This window comes from Mustelus asterias, chromosome 11, assembly GCF_964213995.1.
Source record: "Mustelus asterias chromosome 11, sMusAst1.hap1.1, whole genome shotgun sequence".
Taxonomy (NCBI): domain Eukaryota; kingdom Metazoa; phylum Chordata; class Chondrichthyes; order Carcharhiniformes; family Triakidae; genus Mustelus; species Mustelus asterias.
This window is the reverse complement of record NC_135811.1, coordinates 94,743,887-94,763,694: the sequence shown is the minus strand read 5'-3', so window position 1 is coordinate 94,763,694 and position 19,808 is coordinate 94,743,887. Positions and strand designations below refer to the sequence as shown.

At 45.6% G+C, this 19,808-nt stretch overlaps 1 protein-coding gene across 5 annotated transcripts in view; it reads left to right on the top strand.

The window, feature by feature from the left end:
• Positions 1–3,293: 3,293 nt before the first annotated feature.
• Positions 3,294–19,808, top strand: part of LOC144500679 (uncharacterized) — a 28,917-nt gene continuing 12,402 nt past the window's right edge. The window contains exons 1-5 of one of the 5 annotated variants that reach the window (XM_078223987.1): positions 3,294–3,763; positions 4,575–4,736; positions 7,411–7,591; positions 13,523–13,626; positions 16,364–19,603. In XM_078223987.1, coding sequence (XP_078080113.1) covers positions 4,719–4,736; positions 7,411–7,591; positions 13,523–13,626; positions 16,364–19,603 — 3,543 coding nt within the window. In that variant the 5' untranslated portion in view covers positions 3,294–3,763; positions 4,575–4,718. Of the gene's footprint in view, positions 3,764–4,574; positions 4,737–5,310; positions 5,430–7,410; positions 7,592–13,522; positions 13,627–16,363; positions 19,604–19,808 lie in introns of all 5 variants that reach the window. The other 4 variants (XM_078223990.1, XM_078223989.1, XM_078223988.1 and 1 more) reach the window with 4 other exon arrangements.

Genomic DNA, 19,808 nt, shown 5'->3' with positions numbered 1-19,808 from the left:
CACTCCGTTCATATGGCTATCTAAAGAACATTTGGCCCACTGAGCCTGCTCCACAATTCAAACAGATCATGGCTGATTACCCACCTCTACTACAATGTTCCCCACTATCTCTAAATCCCTTCCAGAACCTGGAATTCTAACAGATTGGTTGACAAAGCCCCAGATACTGGGAATGGTAATTGTGAATTAAAAAGGGAATACAATTGTAATATGTCTCACAGAAACAAACAATAAATGTTAAATCTTTCAGGTGGGATTATTGCCATATCTAGGAATGGGAACAATTTTCATTGCTTTCTTGCAGTGACCACTCTGACCATTTCCCGATTACCCAGAGCATGAACTGAATGTAAGGTGAGGCTTTCCCCTCAGGCAAAACAAATCGAAAAGCCAGAAAACAAATAAAACACTTGGCTTTGGCAGGGAAACACATTATTAAAGGCACTTAGATGATGATGTGACTTTCAATGAGTTCTGAAAGATTATACAGAATATTTGGTAAAAGTCAAAGGATTTAACAAGGTAAGGGGATGTAGGGGACTGTAGGGGATGCCAAGTGGGGAGTGTCACTAGGTTGGTGTAACTTAGCACTTAGGAAATCCAAACATCTATGTTTCCCTATACAAAAAGTGTTATCTCCATACCGTGTAACCTTAGGCCCTAATTTCCAGCCTATATATGCAGCCCTTCATTTAAATATTATGTAAATTGCACTAGCAGGCCTGGGACTGAAGTCTCTTGGCACGCTAGCCTCTCCCCCCACCAGGAGTATTTCACTCCAGTGGGGATTACAATAGCTCCCCACTAGTGGGTAGCTAGTGGCCCGAACCCACTGGAGTGAAGGGGAGGACAGTCGGGGCCCCCCCAGAGGTTTGGGCAATGGGGGGGGTGGGGGTGCCTCCTGGGCATGGGCACCTTGGCAGTGCCAACCTGGGCTCCCTGGTACTGCCCAAAGGGAAAAGTGCCAGTGCCCATGGGGCAGTGCCAAGGGGGCAGTGCCTAATGGGGCAGGGCCTGATGAGGGGGGGGGGGTGATCAGTGAGGGTGGGAGGTCCTGCTGCCACTCTGCAGTTGGGATCGGTGGGAGAGTGAAGGAGGCCAGCAATCGGGGCTGGACATTGGGGTGGGGCCTGCTGGGGGGTGGTTGGGGCTGTTGGGGGGGGTCAGCACTGTGGGGATGGGGGGGTTTCGGGACTGTCATGGCAGGGTGGAATTGGGCGGTAGGCAGGAGACTGCGCTGCCGGTGGGAGGAGGCGGGGGGGAGGGGGAGTCGGAGGCTGGGCCCGGACATGTCCGAGAGACCAGCGATCGGACTGTGGGGGGACGGAGGACAGGCATTGCGGAGATTGCGGGGCTAGCCAGCAGTTGGGGGGGGCGGCAGACAGGGGCCACTGCGCATGCGTCGATCTCGGCGCTGACAGATCGGCGCATGCGCAGTGGCCCACGCAGCACTATGCTGCTGGTCTCCCAAGCCTGTTGGACTTTAACCTGGTGTTGTGAGACTTCTTACTGTGTTCCCAATTGCTGGCCAGCCCCGCACTGATGTTTAGCATGATTCACGCTAGTGCACTCTGCAGTGCGCAGAGCGTGGGAGATTCATTTTCTAAACTCCCACTGTGATTTACTCCAGTTTTCTCGTGAATTCGACACTTAGAATTTTTTGGGGAGAATCGCCCCCGCATATTTACCCCACTAACCCCCCTAACCTACACATCTTGGGACACCAAAGGGCAATTTAGCATGGCCAGTCCACCTAACCTGCAAACCTTTGGACTGTGGGAGGAAACCAGAGCACCTGGAGGAAACCCATGCAGACAGAGGGAGAATGTACAAACGTCATACAGTCACCGAGGCTGGAATTAAACCTGGGTCCCTGGCACTGTGAGGCAGCAGTGCTAACTACTATGTCACCATTGCAGTCATCCAGGCAATGGGAGTGCATCTGACTAGTGCATCATAGATGGTGGACAGGATTTGGAAGTCAGGAGGTGATTACTGGCTGCAGAATTCCCAGAATTCTGACCTGCTCTTGTTGCCACAGTATTTATATGGCTAGTCCAGTTCAGTTTCTGGTCAATGGTAACTCCAAACCTGTTGGACTTTAACCTGGTGTTGTTAGACTTCTTACAATGGTAACTCCCCCAGATATAAATGGCAGAGGAACCAGAGCAGAAATGTTATGGGGAGAGTCTCTAGGAGCAGGTGGATGGGTAGTAGGAGAAACACATCTGAATAAAGTACTGTAACAGTTGGCAATGGATGGACCTACCATAATAGACTGGAATATGTCAACTGTTCCCTAACTGGATGCCATACTGACTCCCCACTGTTCTTCACTGCCCCCTGGTGTTAACTAAATTCTTAGCCCTGACCTGACCCTTGTGCCAGGTTGCAAACATCTGCCTGTTACACCCTCTGCCATCAAGCTATTTATCCTAATGCCAGTCTGTGTCCCTCTGACCCATCAGTTACCCTGCCGCAGGGTTAAGCCAAGTTGCCTCCATCTTCTACCTCATCTCCTGGACCCAGGTGAAGTTTTCCTCACTCTTCCCACTCTCCAATTAGGATTGCCAATTCTGGTTGGATATATTCCTGTGATCTTCCCCTCCCATGTCACTTTCATCTTCTCCTGAGCGTGTTGGCACAGGGTCATTTTTTTGTTCCACCATCCCTGACAGCTTCCCAGTACCTCCACCGAGTACCAATCTTTAGTATGAGTCTAGCTATTCGGTAATGGCTGGACAGTGGTTAGCACTGCTGCCTCACAGCCCCAGGGACCCAGGCTTGATTCCCGGTTTGGGTCAATGTCTGTGCGGAGCCTGTATGTTCTCCCCGTGTCTGCGTGGGTTTCCTCCGGCTGCTCCGGTTTCCTCCCACAGTCCGAAAGACGTGCTGGTTAGGTACATTGGCCATGCTAAACTCCCCTTCAGTGTACCCGAACGGGTGCCGGAGTGTGGTGACTAGTGGATTTCCACAGTAACTTCATCGCAGTGTTAATGTGAGCCTATTTGTGACGCTAATAAATAAACATTAAAGCCTAACTTTCTGGAGACTTACTGAAGGGTCGGTAAACTTCACTCTCAATGCCTGTGGGGCTTACAAATGAGGAACATTCTTATTTCTGAAGTTTTAAAGAGCTGTAAAATCAAACAGAGCAGGCATTTGACAGAGAATTGAAGTTGTGTGTGTCTGCCCGGGGGATGTGGTGCTACAGAGTCCTATCTTTAAGGGGCTGGATGGGGTGGGGGAAGCTGAGCTGGTTGTTCCTATCCGGATCAGGCTGAGTTGTGGGCGGTTCTCAATCTTGCATCTCATGAAGAGTTTCACTTTCGATTGCTGCATTCTGGCTGCGTTTGCGTTTTCTGCCCCCTCCCCGTTTTGTTTTGGGTTTCGATCCGAAAGGAGGGAGGTGGGTAGATGCAGAGCAGCAAGAGGTAGGAATCGGATGTCTTCGGAACTTTGGCAGAAGTTTTGACCCTTTAAACACCCCAGAAACTTTTCGGGGGGGGGGGGGGGGGAGAAGAAACCAAGGGACTATGATATTGCTACAAATAAATTCAAAGGGGAAGTGGAGAGAGCCAGGGAGCAGGGGACGGATGTTAGTTTCAGTTTGACACACGGGCAATGGCTGAAATTGATTGCGATCTTTACACTGCAGCACGGATCTGTCTGCTGTGAACGGGTAAGGAGGCCTCGCCAGCACTGAAGGAGCCATCCCACTTCTACAAGCCCATAGATCTTCCAGCCTTGTTCAACCCAACAGGTGATTCTGCCCCAAAAGGAGTATTTTTTAAAAATCTTCCAGGTGTCTTATGATTTTATTCTAATTGTGTAATCTAATATTGGTAATTAACCTGTAATCTCAGTATTTAACATTGGGTTGTTGGCTATTTTACAAACCCAGGGGGGGGGGGGGGGGGGAGCAAAAGGCTACATTTATTTTTTAATTGGTTTACGAGACCCCCCCCCCCCCCCCCCCACTTCCCCTTCTGGGCGACCCGATAGAAGTTTACAAAATTGCGAGAGGCGTGGATAGAATGGATAGTCAAGAGTCCTTTTCCCAGGATGGAAATGTCAATTACTAGGGGGACATAGGTTTAAGGTAAAAGGGGGAAAGTTTAAAGGAGATATGTGGGGCAAGTTTTTTACACAGAGGGTGGTAAGTGCCTGGAATGTGTTGCCAGAGGAGGTGGTAGCAGCAGATACAATAGCACTGTTTAAGAGGCACCTTGATAGATATGTGAATGAGCAGGGAATCGAGGGATACGGACCCTGTAGAGGCAAAAGGTCTTTAGTATAGAAAGGCGTCATATGTCGGTGCGGGTTTGGTGGGCCGAAGGGCCTGTTCTTGTGCTGTACTGTTTTTTGTTCTTTCTTTGTAATGTGTGTACCATAGTTGAGTACACATATTGCACAGCCCAATCCAGAACCCTGCATTAATAACCCAGAGCACTTTCGGATCCCATCATGGTCATTTGAATTAATTTTTTAAATGTTGGCATTAGTGAAAAGAACCCCAACTGGTTCGATAATGTCCTTCAGGGCTAACTCCTGCTTTCATTTCTTGTGTTCAGGGAAGGAAATCTGTCACCCTCACCCTGTCTGGCCTCAGTGAGACTCCAGGTTCACACCAATTCCCTCTGGAGCGGTCGAGATAGCTCCACAGTCAGGGCAACTAGAGATGGGCAATAAATGCCAGCGATGACCAAACCCTGAGAATGCGAAAAAGAAACTTGGTATAACAGCTACTAGATTTTCATTTGTAACAGGATTAGCAATTCCTTATCAGGCGGCATGGTGACACAGTGGTTAGCGCTGCTGCCTCACTGCGTCAGGGACCCTGGTTCAATTCCAGCCTTGGATGACTGACTGTGTGGAGTTTGCACGTTCTCCCCGTCTGCGTGGGTTTCCTCCGGGTGCTCCGGTTTTCTCCCACACTCCAAAGATGTGCGGGTTAGGTGGATTGGTCAGGGCAATTGCCCCTTAGTGTCCAAAGATGTTAGGGGGATTAGTGGGATAAATACATGGGATTATGGGTAAGCCTGGGTATGAGTCGGTGCAGGCTCGATGGGCCAAATGGCCTCCTTCTGCACTGTAAGGATTCTACTCTATGCTTCCTGAGCTATTTAGCTGTACATAATTAATCTGAAGCAAGGGATAAATAAACAATTATATCAAAAGAAAAATATAAATCTAACAGAAAAGGAACATATCAAAAAGAGTTCAGTGTTTACAGTAGAGAGCCTTCATCGACATCAGCATTTACCCTCCTGGCAGGCTTGCTAAGTATGTCACCTTTTTCTGTTCCAGTTTTTAATCTACACAGAGGTCCTATTGGAACAAGTCCCGCCAAGTACAATAAGTTGAACCACATCTCAAAATGCCAATGTAAAGTTGGAAGATGAACCATTAAAGTTTGGATCGTTGTGGTAACTGTTGCATTTAGAATCATACAAAACTCACAGCACAGGGCACCATTTTACCTGATGTGGAGATGCCGGCATTGGACTGGGGTGGGCACAGTAAGAAATCTCACAACACCAGGTTAAAGTACAACAGGTTTATTTGGAATCCACTCACCCTGATGAAGGGGCAGCGCTCCGAAATAACCTGTTGGACTTCAACCTAGCGTTGAGAGACTTATTACTCTGCCCACTTGACCTGTGTCATGCCCCTTTGAAGGAGCAGCAGTGGTTATTCCCGTATCCCCTCTTTCTGTCCCTGTAGCCCAGTAAGTTCCTCATCCTCAGGAACAGTCCAATATTTTCAAATTATTTCTGGAATCAGCTTCTACCATCTTTTCAGCCAGAGCATTCCAGATCTTGGCAATTCTTGAGTGGAAAAAATATTCTCCTCATCTCCCTTCTAAATCCTTTTCCACTGATTTTCAACATATGGTTATTGACCCAGTCACCAGACGGAATATTTTTTCTTTTATCTACTCCCATCAAAATCTTTTGACATCTTGAAAACTTATTATAAGACCATAAGACCATAAGACATAGGAGCGGAAGTAAGGCCATTCGGCCCATCGAGTCCACTCCACCATTCAATCATGGTTGATTTCAACTCCATTTACCCGCGCTCTCCCCATAGCCCTTAATTCCTCGATTAGGTCACCTGTTACCTTCTCTTTTCCGAGGGAACTTTTCCAACCTCTCCCTCACAACCAAAGCCCTTCATCCCTACTCAATATCTTGGTAAATTCACCTACATTGTAAAATCGGAGACTTGAGAGTTGTCGTATGAAAGTTGTCATAGTCCCAGATGACCCACTGGTTGCTCTCTGCTTTGAGGGGAAGAGCTGACTGGTGGTGATTTTAACCTGAGGGTCACCAGACCACAGATTATGGGCAAGGTTGAGAAGACAGGGCCCTTCATGAATAATCTCAGTGGGTATGGGAATTGAAGCCACGCTGTTATCATAGAATCCCTACAGTAGAGAAGGAGGCCATTTGGCCCATCGAGTCTGCACTGACCACAATCCCACCCAGGCCCTATCCCCATAACCCCATGCATTTACCCTATCTAGTCCTCTTGACACTAAGGGTCAATTTAGCATGGCCAACCCACCTAACCTGCGCATCTTTGGACTGTGGGAAGAAACCGGAGCACCCGGAGGAAACCCACGTAGATACGAGGAGAACGTGCAAACTCCACACAGACAGTGACCCAAGCTGGGAATCGAACCCGGGTCCCTGGCGCTGTGAGGTAGCAGTGCTAACCACTGTGCTGCCGTGCATCCCCAAAATCAATGTCAGAAGTGGGAGTGAACTGTTGGCATTGCTCCGCATTATAAACCAGCCGTCCAGCCAACTGAGCTAACCGACCAATGTCATTAGATGTCAAATGACCCCCATGATGGACTGAGTGACCTTCAACATGAGTCCTCTAATTTTTTATCATCATCTGAGCCGCAGTATTATCATGAATGGTGGCGCTTGACACATTTCAGTGCATAGTACCTAACGTCCTTCATGGTAAATTGACCAATAGTCAACCTTGAAACCTTACCCAGCAACTAACAGCAGCCACAGCTTAATCATCGCTACAGTTACATAAATGTCAAACTGACCTCGAGAACCTGCTTCTGCTCATAATCCATGTTGAATAAAAGACTTGAAGAGAGTAGCTTGCATCGATATAGCATCTTATCTGGATAGGCACATGAACAGGCGGGGAATAGAGGGATACAGGTGGTTGGTCTACATAGGACAATGTGATTGGCGCAGGCTTGGAGGGTCGTAGGGCCTGTTCCTGTGCTGTACTGCTGTTTGTATTTCATGTCTTTGGAATGACCCAGCGCACTTTGGAGTGAATTAAGTACTTGTAAAGCGTAGCCCAGGTTGTGATGTAGGGAATCAAAGCATTCCTTTTTTTTTCGATGTTAACAAAATGTTTTCTTTGCAGTTTAAAATGGATAGAACCATCCAGGTGTCTGCTCTACCTACGGGCATTTCCAAACAGAGCCTTGAAGACAAACTCATGATTCATTTTTTACGGCCCAAGAACGGTGGCGGCGAGATAATGGATGTACTGTTCCCACCCGAATCGCCGACGTCTGCTCTCATTATCTTTGAAGAGGCAGAAGGTAAAGCAGAAAATTCTAGCAAAGAGAGATGAGCTAAAAGGGATCAAGGGATATCGGGGAGGGGGGAAGGTGGGATCAGGATATTGAATTCGATGATCAGCCATGATCATAATGAATGGTGGAGCAGGCTCCAAGGGCCGAATAGCCTCCTCCTGCTTCTATTTTCTATGATTCTAAAACATGGTGAACTGAACGTGAGCAGATGATTGGCACCTGCAAGAGTAAAGTGTTTGGTGTTGTTCATCATGGTCGTACCGCCCGCAGACTTTCCCTTTCCCTGCCCTTGAGCAGCTCTTTTCTCTCCCTGGTGTTCACTCCCAGCGTCACATCCCCACCTTCGACCAGCTCCCTCCTTTCCCAGGCTTTTCCGTCCATCTTCCTGCACTGAGCTCTGCAATTCCAGCATTTTCAATTATTATTGCAGGATTCCAGCACTTGCACAGTTCCTTTCTACTGATCTCGACCCCAGACCTTTACAAAGTATAATAATTCTTGTTCACCAGTTCGGGGAAAAAACAACAGCGTGTTTATTTACAGGTAAAGGCTGTGCGGAGGCTTGCAGCCTCGTGGCTGCAGCCAGCTCCCGAGAAGGTTCTGGAACTGGAAACCAAGTTCACCAGGGTGATTCCCCCAACCTGCTCCCAATTGGTTCCCCGGGTCATGTGACCATTACTCTGCGGATTGATCCTAAATGGACAATCACCACACAAAGGTTATCAGCCAACGAGGTCTATGTTGTTATCGGAATTGTGATTATGAATTGTGAGCACAGATTGGTGCTCTTAATTACTACTCTCGTTAAGTCTATCACTTTTTGCATGAATAAAATTTGAATTATCCAGTAAGGTAAATTAAGCAGTTTTAATGAAAAGTGATGGGGGCTTTTTATATACTGTACAGGTTCAATTTGAATGATCAGTTAAATTCAATTAAGCAACTTCAGGTTACAAGGAATGGACTGTATACATTAACACTGCGATGAAGTTACTGTGAAAATTCCCTAGTCGCCACACTCCGGCACCTGCTTGGGTACACTGAGGGAGAATTTAGCATGGCCAATGCACCCTAACCAGCACGTCTTTCCAACTGTGAGAGGAAACCGGAGCACCCGGAGGAAACCCATGCAGACACCGGGAGAACGTGCAGACTCCGCAGAGAAGTAACCCAAGCTAGGAATCGAACCCGGATCCCTGGCAACTGTGAGGCAGCAGTGCTAACCATTGTGTCACCGTGCCGCCCCATCTGAAGCAAATGTTGATTCTCAGTAACGGGGTCCAATGTTGTCTTAGAAGACAGTCCAGACATTTTCCCTCCTGGATGGGAAGGTCCAGGAGATCAGGGAGCTGGCTCAGAGCAGGATACTGCGGAAAAGCCTGAGAGCGGAGGGGGCAGATCTAGAACAGGATACAGGCAGTCCTCGGATTTGTGAAACAATTGCTTCCTGAAAACCGTGTCATAAGTTGCGATATTGTAACCCAGAACTGATTTTCCCTTAAGAACAATGTTATGAATGGGGGAATTGGTTCCTGAACCAAGACCTGATACACTACTTTCAGCAAAATAAGCCAGAATTTGGTACCCAATCAATTTTGAACAGTAATATAGCAACATTAGTGTATTTCTTGACATAAATCATAGAAATGCATGTACTGCATAGTACTGTACAATAATTTACTGTAATGTACAGTATGCTTGTACATTACCCATATTATGATCTAAAAAGCATAGACAAGTTTTAAGCCTTCATTTTTCTTCACCATTCCCGGGCTCAGTAAGCTTTTCTGCCATTATTACAGGCAAAGAAACTAAATTTTAAGGAAGAGTTTGGAAAAACAAAAGTTCACCAAGTGCTGTAAAAATGTGCTGGGACAGCGACTAATGCCACGTCACTGGCACTGGTTTCGTAAAGTCGAAACAGTGGGTTGGATTTTCCATCCGCACTTGTCCCAAGACCGGAAAATCCTGCCCGAGGTCAATGCACCTTTGCATGGTCCGTGTCCCCCTGCTACAATTCCCGTGGCGGGCGGGACGGGAAAATTCCACCCAGGGTGGCAATCTGTAAACGTCGTAAGCGCCGTTTATTGGGGTAAATTTTCCACTCCGTCCACTGCAGAAGTCGTCACGGGCGGGATGGAAAATTTGACGGACCACTTAAAGGTCTGTTGACCTGGGAATTTCCACCACGTTGGATGGAAACAATATCCGCTGGAACATCAGAAAGTAGCAAGGCCGGTGATAATGGCACCAATTAAACAGGTGATTAGATCTAGGATTAATTAAAATAAAGTTGTCAGATTTAATTTTTTAAATGGTCTTATGGCCCAGAGCAAATCAGCATGATAGCTTTGGTTGAATCGACAGTCTGGTCTTGCCCATGATCTTTATCCTGCAACGGAAACTTGGCAAATATTCATCACTTTTTTTTAAGATGAGCATTCATCATAACCTAGTTTTGTTGCCTACCTGTAGTGCACTGTTAAATTTAGTTTAAAATTTACTACTTTGTGCCTAACATGATTACATAGAATTTTACAGCACAGAAACAGTACATTCGGCCCAACTGATTAATACTGGTGGTTATGCTCCACACGAGACTCCTATCACCTTACTGCATCTCACTCTACCTGACATATTCTTCCACTCCTTCATCCCCTGTACATATTGTGTTAAATTAAAATAGAAACTCGACAATACCTTGGATATTTAACAGAGGTTAGAATGAGCCAGGGGAGACTGCATTGTGCTCTACATTGCCAATATACATAAGACCATAAGAGCAGAAGTAGGCCATTCAGCCCATCAGGTCTACTCCGTCATTCAAGAAAATCATGTGACCTGATAATCCTTAACTCCACTTTCCTGCCTTATCCTCATAACCCTCGAATTCCTTGCAGGTTAAAAAATCTGTCTATCTAAGCCTTGAAGATACTTAACAATCCAGCCTCTACAGCTTTTTCCTCCGGGTGCTCCGGTTTCCTCCCACAGCCTAAAGATGTGCGGGTTAGGTTGATTGGCCATGCTAAAATTGCCCCTTAGTGTCCTGAGATGCGTAGGTTAGAGGGATTAGCGGGTAAATGTGTAGGGATAGGGGACAGGGCCTGGGTGGGATTGTGGTCGGTGCAGACTCAATGGGCCAGATGGCCTCTTTCTGCACTGTAGGGTTTCTATGATTCTTTCTTCAGTAAAGAATTCCACAGATTCACTACCCTTTGAGAGAAGAAATTCCTCCTTATCTCTGTCTTAAGTGGGCGACCCTGAGATTATGTTCTCTGGTCCTAGACTTTCCCACAAGGGCAAACAACCTCTCAGTGTCTACCCTGTCAAGCCCCCTGAGAATTCTATATGTCTCAGTAAGGTCACCTCTCATTCTTCTAAACCCCAATGAGAACAGGCCCAACCTACTCAACCTCTCCTCATAAGAAAATCCTTCCGGGATCAACCCAGTGAACCTGTACTGCCTCCAATACCTGCATATCTTTCTTTAGCTAAGGGGACCAAAACTGTTCACAGTACATTTAATATTTGACTATATTGAATAAGTGAATGCCTTCATACTGTGTGGTATGCAATATGGCGGTTTTGTGGTATTGGTGACTGAATTAATTCCTGCGATTATTATTATAAGCCCTGTATTCTTACAGCTTACAGCTGCAGTAAAATATCATCTTTGTGGTATTGTTTCAAAGTGGAAAAGCCCTGAATCCTTTCAACACACAGGTTACTCAGATGTGGCAATGCGCAACATTTTCCTGTCCTGTTTTGCACTGACTTGGAGTTGACCAGGAGAGCATTGGAGGTGGCAGAGGACAGGATTAGGATTTCAGGGTCACGGAGGTGGAGATTGATGGTCTTTGTGATGGAGAGGACATGGGACGAAAAACCCAGTTCAGGGATTAAGTAGGATGCTGAAGCTGGAAGCAGCCTGGGATAGTGGCTGGAGAAAGGGATGGAACTGATGGCAAGAGAGGTGGTGGAATGGTGCAGCTGAGTGTGGAGCTGGCCTCCGTGGCAGCATATGATGGCAGCGTAGAGTTGAGGAAGTGGTAAGAGTCAAGGTTAAGTTCACAGGACAGTCCTGGGATAATGGCACAGGGGTGAGAAGCTAAGCCATTGGTGGGGATGGTCTGATGAAGATCGAACGGGTAAGATTGTTTAACGTTTATTTATTAGTGTCACAAGTAGGCTTGACATTAACACCGCAAAGAAGTTACTGTGGGAGCAGACAAGGGTAATACCACTGAACTGGGCAAAGATTTTGAAGGAGAAGGGTGTAGATTAGGTCAAAGGCTGCAGAAAGGTCAAGGAAGAATAATGCCCCAGGGTCACAGAAGATGTTATTTGTGACTTTGGTTAGGGCTGTTTTATTGCTGGGATAAAGCTGGAAAACCGATTGAAAAGATTCAAAGATAGGGTTGTGGGACATTGACGCAAATTTAGAAGTGGAGTTAGAAATTGATGATAGAGCCAGAGATGCCGAGGAAATTGAGAAAGGCCAAAGGTTGCACGGAAAGAGGTGACAAGTGTTTTGCAAGAAGGTGATGAAGCAGATTTTTAAGGGGAGGAGATGTAACTGCTGAGTGAAGACTATTCACAATGACAACTAGCAAATTGGATTATTATCTAAATGGAAAAAAATTACAACATGCTGCTGTGCAAAGGGACCTGGGGGTCCTTGTGCATGAGACGCAAAAACCCAGTCTGCAGGTGCAACAGGTGATCAAGAAGGCAAATGGGATGTTGGCCTATATCGCAAGGGGGATGGAATATAAAAGCAGAGATGTCTTGCTGCATCTGTACAGGGCATTGGTGAGGCCGCAGCTGGAATACTGTGTGCAGTATTGGTCCCCTTATTTGTGGAAGGATATATTGGCCTTGGAGGGAGTGCAGAGAAGGTTCACCAGGTTGATACCAGAGATGAGGGGTGTTGATTATGAGGAGAGACTGAGCAGATTGGGTTTGTACTCATTGGAATTTAGAAGGCTGAGGGGGGATCTTATAGAGACCTATAAGATAATGAAGGGGCTGGATAGGGTAGAGGTGGAGAGATTCTTTCCACTTAGAAAGGAAGCTAGAACTAGAGGGCACAGCCTCAAAATAAAGGGGGGTCAGTTTAGGACAGAGTTGAGGAGGAACTTCTTCTCTCAGAGGGTGGTGAATCTCTGGAATTCTCTGCCCACTGAAGTGGTGGAGGCTACCTCGTTGAATATGTTTAAATCACGGATAGATGGATTCCTGATCAGTAAGGGAATTAGGGGTTATAGGGATCAGGCGGGTAAGTGGAACTGATCCACTTCAGATCAGCCATGATCTTATTGAATGGCGGGGCAGGCTCGAGGGGCTGGATGGCCTACTCCTGCTCCTATTTCTTATGTTCTTATGTTCTTAGCAGAAGGCTGTGAAAGGTAGCTAGGTGGTCAGGGGTTAAATTGTGAATTGTATCAAGGGAGGTGGAGATGGATGCCGTTACGAGGTGAGTTTGGAGAGGGCGTGAGAGGGCTGGGAGAGAAACTCGACAGAGATACGGGTTGAGGGCGAAGACTGGGAAGAGTTATGGTGTCATGGGGGAAAAAAGAGGAAGCAACAGTGGCAACTGAATGGACGGCAAGGAAACCAATTAGCTCGACAAGCTGCTTGTTCGATGTGAGGATGGAAGGAACAGGAGAGTAGGATTTAAGGAGGTGGATGGTGATGGGGAAAAGACGTCTGTGGACATCTTTGCTCTTAAAGATGCTTCTAAAGTATTGCTGGTTTGGTGGGGTTTGGAGAGTGAGATATTGCCTTCTTAAGGAATAATGGGTCCCGGGATGAGAGGGACCCAAATGTTTACTTGAGATGTCCTATTTAGTGGTCTAGTTAACCGCTGACAATTTCACTATATGTATATAGACTTGTGGTATTAACTGTAACAAATCTTTTCTGCTCCTTACTCAGTGGCTCAAAGGGTTCTCAGAGTTGAAAATCATGTTCTTGAAATTAACGGGGGACATCATAAGCTAAAAGTGGAACCAGCTTGTACTGAGATCAAAGTTGATCAGGTAACCAATGGATTATTTGAATATTCTCAAAATCTAGGATATTCTTTACATATTTTATGATCTTGTGACCTGATGATTTTTAAAATTCATTCTTGGGAAAATCAGTTGATTTTCTATGTTTATAATGTTTTGCAAGGCCGAAGAGGGAACAGCTATTATAAGCAGTGGGATTTTTTAAAAAATTCAATCGTGGGACATGGCTGGCCAGCATTTATTGCCCACCCCTAGTTGGAGAGGGCATGAGAGGGGTGGGAGAGAAACTTGAAAGAGGCATGGGTTGAGGGCAAAGTCAGAGGGCAGTTGAGAGTCAACCACATTGCTGTGGCTCTGGAGTCACATGTAGGCCAGACCAGGTAAGGACGGCAGATTTCCTTCCCTAAAGGACATTAGTGAATCAGATGGGTTTTTCCCGACAATCGGCAATGGTTTCCTGGTCATCAGTAGATTCTTAATTTTAGATATTTTTTTATTGAATTCAGATTCCACCATCTGCTGTGGTGGGATTTGTACCCGGATCCCCAGAACATTAGCTGAGTTTCTGGATTAATAATCCAGCTATAATACCACTAGGCCATTGACTCCCCCGTGGTGGGCACTTGCGATGTGCAGACTGAAGGTTTGGATTTTCCATCTGGGTACAAGATAGTTCTGCGAAACTTATTCCACTTGTAATGAATGTAGCACATTCAGCAGAAATCTTAGATACATTTTCAGTAAATGCGACCCATTTATTACAGCAATTAGATGATAAATAGCAAATATACTTGAAAATGTTTCTGAGAATATTTTCTGATTTCCATTACACACTGGCTTATGAATTAAAACTGAGGCCTCCTGTACAAACTACTGCAAATTAGTTTTGAATCGTGACATTAGCTGTGTATATCTTGTATTATGGCTGCTTGCTCAATTTATTATACTGTTTCTGTTGTTGAATTAAATTAGATCGCAAAGGATGCCATTTTATATCTCGCTATAATCGATCAAATAAATCATTGCAATTTCTATATTTTTTTAAAGCTATATAGTCTTGTGTCCACATCTATAATGCAAACTGCAAATTGGATACTTATGAGTGTTTAATCCCAGAGGGTGGTGAATGTGTGGAATTCACCACCACAGAAAGTAGTTGAGGCCAAAACGTTGTGTGATTTCAAGAAGAAATTAGACATAGCTCTTGGGGATAAAGGGATCAAGGGATATGGGGGGGGGGGAAGGGGAGATTAAATTTGATGATGAGCCATGATCAAAATGAATGGTGGAACAGGCTTGAAGGGCCGAATGGCCTCCTCTTGCTTCTAGTTTCTATGTTTACAACCTTGTTCCAGCAGAAATGCAGTAATGTGTCACAGATATTTTCCATTGTGAATATGGCTCAGGAAGTAGGTCAGCTCAGCTGGCTAGAGTTTAAGATTTTTAAAAAAGTTTATTGATTAAACTTAACACTGCAATGAAGCTACTGTGAAAATCCCCGAGTCGCCACACTCCGGCGCCTGTTCGGGTACACTGAGGGAGAATTTAGCATGGCCAATGCGCCTAACCAGCACGTCTTTCGGACTGTGGGAGGGAACCGGAGCACCCGGAGGAAACCCACGCAGACATGGGGAGGACTCTGCACAAACGGTGAGCCCAACCGGGAATTGAACCGGGTCCGTGGCACTGTGAGGCAGCAGTGCTAATCACTGTGTCACTGTGCCGCTCCACGCAGTGTGTGGTGCAGCATGCAGATTAACATCTACAGCGCAGGTTTAATTTCTATCCGGGCTGAGATCATTCTTGGGACCTGCCTCTTTGCCTTGTCCCGTAGTGATATTGCAGCCTCAGCATCCCTCGTACAATGAGGATGCTTCTAGAGAGAGAAATGTGGATACAGCCATTTAAACTGCAACTATCAAATTAAGTATGACACGTTAATATGGGGACTGAATTATGTCAGCGCACCTTGACCTCTAACCTCTAACTGCATCTGAAGACTACATCTGATTTTGATCATCTGCCACAGGAAATTGACTAGTAGGCATTCTTTGAATTTTATTCCAAATATTCACAATTATACAACGCATCACATTTCACATATCTGCTCTTTATATACATACCGTAGATCACAGGGTAAATATTGACTTGGCATATAAGATGACCCCTTTATTTCAGCCTCAAAGGTCATGGTTTGCATCTAATTAGCATAGAGGTCAAACCCCCTCCCTTCCCCTTTCAACCATGACATGCTTGCCTCACGGTAGTTTTTTAAAAAGTTTATTTATTAGCCACAAGTAAGGCTCACATTAACACTGCAATGAAGTTACTGTGAAGTTACTGTGAAATTCCCCTAGTCGCCTGTTTGGGTCAATGCACCCTAACCAGCACGTCTTTCAGACTGTGGGAGGAAACCCGAGCACCCAGAGGAAACCCACGCGGACATGGGGAGAAAGTGCAGCTTCCACGCAGACAGTGACCCAAAGCTGGAACTGAACCCGGGTCCCTGTGAGGCAGCAGTGCTAACCACTGCGCCACCGTGCCACCCATATGGGTTTTCTTTGACGTTCCGCTGAAATATCAATTTTGTTTAAGTGGGGTCAGCAGGATATACTCTTGATTATTTAAATGGATGAAGTTTGGTGAAATGTTTAAAGGGGCACGGTTACAATAAGGGTTTGGTTTGCATGTGCAGATGGATCTTTTCAGACTCAATTACCTGTTGTAGAATGAAACCAGTAATTTTATAAAAAATTTCTTGCAGGTGATCCGCCATGTTTCCATGACAATAGATTATGGAAAACTTCAAGGTGGAAAGCTGTTAATGAGACATTTTCAGAAGGCACATAGGGATATCCAATTTAGTTTCGAACAGAAAACCGAACAGTGCAATGTCGCCGGAACATTTTCAGCCATACAGGAACTCAGTGGACAAATTCATCATTTGCTCGATTTAAACCCCAACCAAACCAACAGTGACTCTTATCAAGCTGAGCAGCACCATCACGGTGGCTTCCAAAACAGTGCTTTGGTTAGTCGGAGCCAAGTTGCTCCGAAATCAAACGCAGAGTCCGGTGCCGAGGGGAAGTGTGTGGAATTGCAAACTAAAATCAGAATGCGAGGCTTTGCACATGATAGTGTGAGGAAAGACACCAATCTGCAACAAGGCAGTGAGAGACAGACTAGGAATTATGAAGAATACACTTTATTGATGGATTCTGATATTTACAGGTATATTCAGAAATTTTATAAAGACGCATATCAAGATATTCTGCGTCAGCACCTTGTGAAGGTGTTGGATTTTACCAGCGAAGATATCACCACCTTAATTTTACAAGAGGCTTCCGATTGTTCAGACAGCAAAGTATCACTGCCCCAAGCACACCAGGAACTTTCTAAACTCTACCAAGATTTTGAATTCAGGCTCCGCAAGGAACAGATTAACAAGAAAGACATAACTCCTGATGCCACTGTCCTGCAGAACATCTACGCCAACCTTCAGGTGCAGTTCCCCAAAATAAATTTCAATGAAAACGAAAACTATTTTTACCTCGTGGGCACTTCAGATGATTGCTCTCTGGCTAAGAAATATCTACAGGATCTGAAGGAAGAACTGGCAGTCAGATCTCGAAAAGGAAAGCGTCAAAGTTCAAGCAGAGACTCTGAAAGTCGGCGAGCTAGTATCAGCAGTATACCCCAGCCTTTGCGAGATGTCAGCGATCACCTTGAGCAAGTGGGAGTCTCAAAGACAGATGCCAAGAAAGATCACAAATTGGCTCCAACCTTCAGCGGTCTAGGGGAAAATGTCAGTCCTTTGAAGACAGGAAGCAGACTCGCTGAAGGTGACTTAATTCTGAAATCTGAGCAAGCACATGCAGCTAGTAGCTTTATGACAGGTTATCGTAATGAGACTAGCCCGCAGGACACCGAGTATCAGTTGAATTCAGAGATGCAGCAAAAGACCAGGCATGGTATGACTGGCAATGAGACGTTTACTTCTGCTGGTGAGACGTCAACTAGTGGAGCAGGGGGGTCTGTTGTACTCAAGAAAGCTGGGGAAGACCCTCATCTTAAGACGTACAAGGACTTTTCGGTATTAAGTGGTCAGTCCAAGGAACTCAAGAGCCCTGACAAAACTGGTGATGATGTTCTGTTCAAGGGACACGAAGGCTCTTCAATTGTTGGCACAAACAAAGGAGACAAAATTTTCCAAAATGCCAAAAGTAACAAATCACACGGTCCCATCAAACCATATCACTTTGAAACATCAGCGGGTACCCTATTTCACCAGGGATATCTGCTTGGCCACACACAGACACTCCAATCTATGACCACTACCCTAGGTTCAGAAGGTCATACATCCAAACCATCACTGAGAAGGACCAACAGCTTTTCTGAATATTCAAAATCAAAGCATTCCAGAGATTTTGGCGACAGTTTCCAAGGAGCGCCCAAAGTCAGTCCAGTGGAACAAGTGCATTTCACTGAAGAGTTCCCAATGGAGTCCGTCATATGGTCTTACCTGAGGGACATCTATGATGCTACCATGAGAAGCATTAGTACCAAAACTGAAGTGGTGATGAATGAACAGACGCAGGGAGACATAACAATCATAAAATTAACAGCGTTGAATAAAGCCAACATCACAGCTGCCAGGCAGGAGATTTTGTCACTCCACACCTTGGTAATGAAGCATTTGATTCAACAGTTTATTTCTTTCACAGATCTTGGTATTGAGGATGACAGAGCAGTGGAGAGGTGGCACAACTGTCTGAAAAACAAGTTTCCAGAAGTAAAATTCATTGTAGCACCGACAGGTTTCAGAATTGTTGCCACGTATGAACATTGCATGAAAGTAATAGAAACATTTAAGCTCAATTTGAAAGATCCATTTTCCGCCACAGATGGAGAGTCCACCTCAACTTCTAATCCATGCTCATTCATTGGCACAGAAACATTCACAGGTACAGAGGGAAAGGACTTTAGCAAATCCGCAGAACGTTCTTCATTACTGGGTCAGAGTCCTCATGGTGGGAAAAAGCCACACTTCCACACTCCAGTGCATCAGGCGGATGAGGCCAGTCCGAAAAAAGGGGCAAAAACAAGAGAAGAGCAGCCTTTATTCCAGTCAGAGAGAGAACTGACTGAAGTTGCAGGTTACAGGAAAGGGGCAGGAATTCCCAAAAAGAACTGCCATTCTCAGCCAGATATGGAGGAGGAGGAGAGTCAAAAGAATAAGAAAATGTGTTCCAATGAGAACAATGGTCCAGCATCAAGTTCAAGGCAGGAACTCAATCCACTTGTGGATCAGAAGAAATCAGCAAAACTTTTTGAGGACTACAGTGGTCCTGGGTTCCTTCATGACCAGGCTGATTATAAAAGTCAGAAGATGATCAAGCAGATTGGAGATGGAGAGGGAGTCAAGGCAAAGAAGGCTTTGCCTGATAAATTCAATTTTATAGCCAACAGGTTGGGGAAAGAAGGCCATTGGTACAATAGAGAAGACAGTTTGCATTGCAATAAACCGGACGGCGGCACACAGTCATTACCCGTGTTTCCTTACACCGGTACGTCAGTGCCGCAACACAACAGAGATGGTCCACACGCCTCGGAGTCAGCTACAAATTCAGGAGACCAAACACAAGGAAAATATGCACAGCAGCAGCAGGATGAGGGCAGTTTGACAGCTTCACAAGACAGGCAAACCTTGAGAAATTCCCAGCAAAATCAACCCAGAAGTCCAGCCGTGGGACTGGATGCACAAGAGCTAAACAGGCCTTGCAGCAGCTGTAAGAAAAATGCTTGGTTATTAAAGTCGGACTGTGGTCACACTTTGTGTAAGGAATGTCGCACAAATTCAGAGTCATTTTGTCCAGCATGCAACAGAAATCCAAAACAGTGCCTGGGCACCATGGAGTGGTCAACCGTGAACATCAATTTAGGCGGAATTCCTAAAGACATGGCTTTGAAAATAATCTACTACATCCCCGATGGTATCCAAAGGGTAAGTAGTTCTGCCCAGTTAAGAAGTGCTAAATAATTTGTCATGGTAATGGGTGACTGGTTGGTCTTCTATCACTTTAGTCAAATTGTGCTTGTTCCACAGGAGCAGGCTGAGGGTAAGGGAGCTTGTTTGTGCACTAATTTATTTAATTATTTTTCAGTTAAATTAGTGAAAAAAATCGGAGGTTTTTTTTCTAAACAGGAAA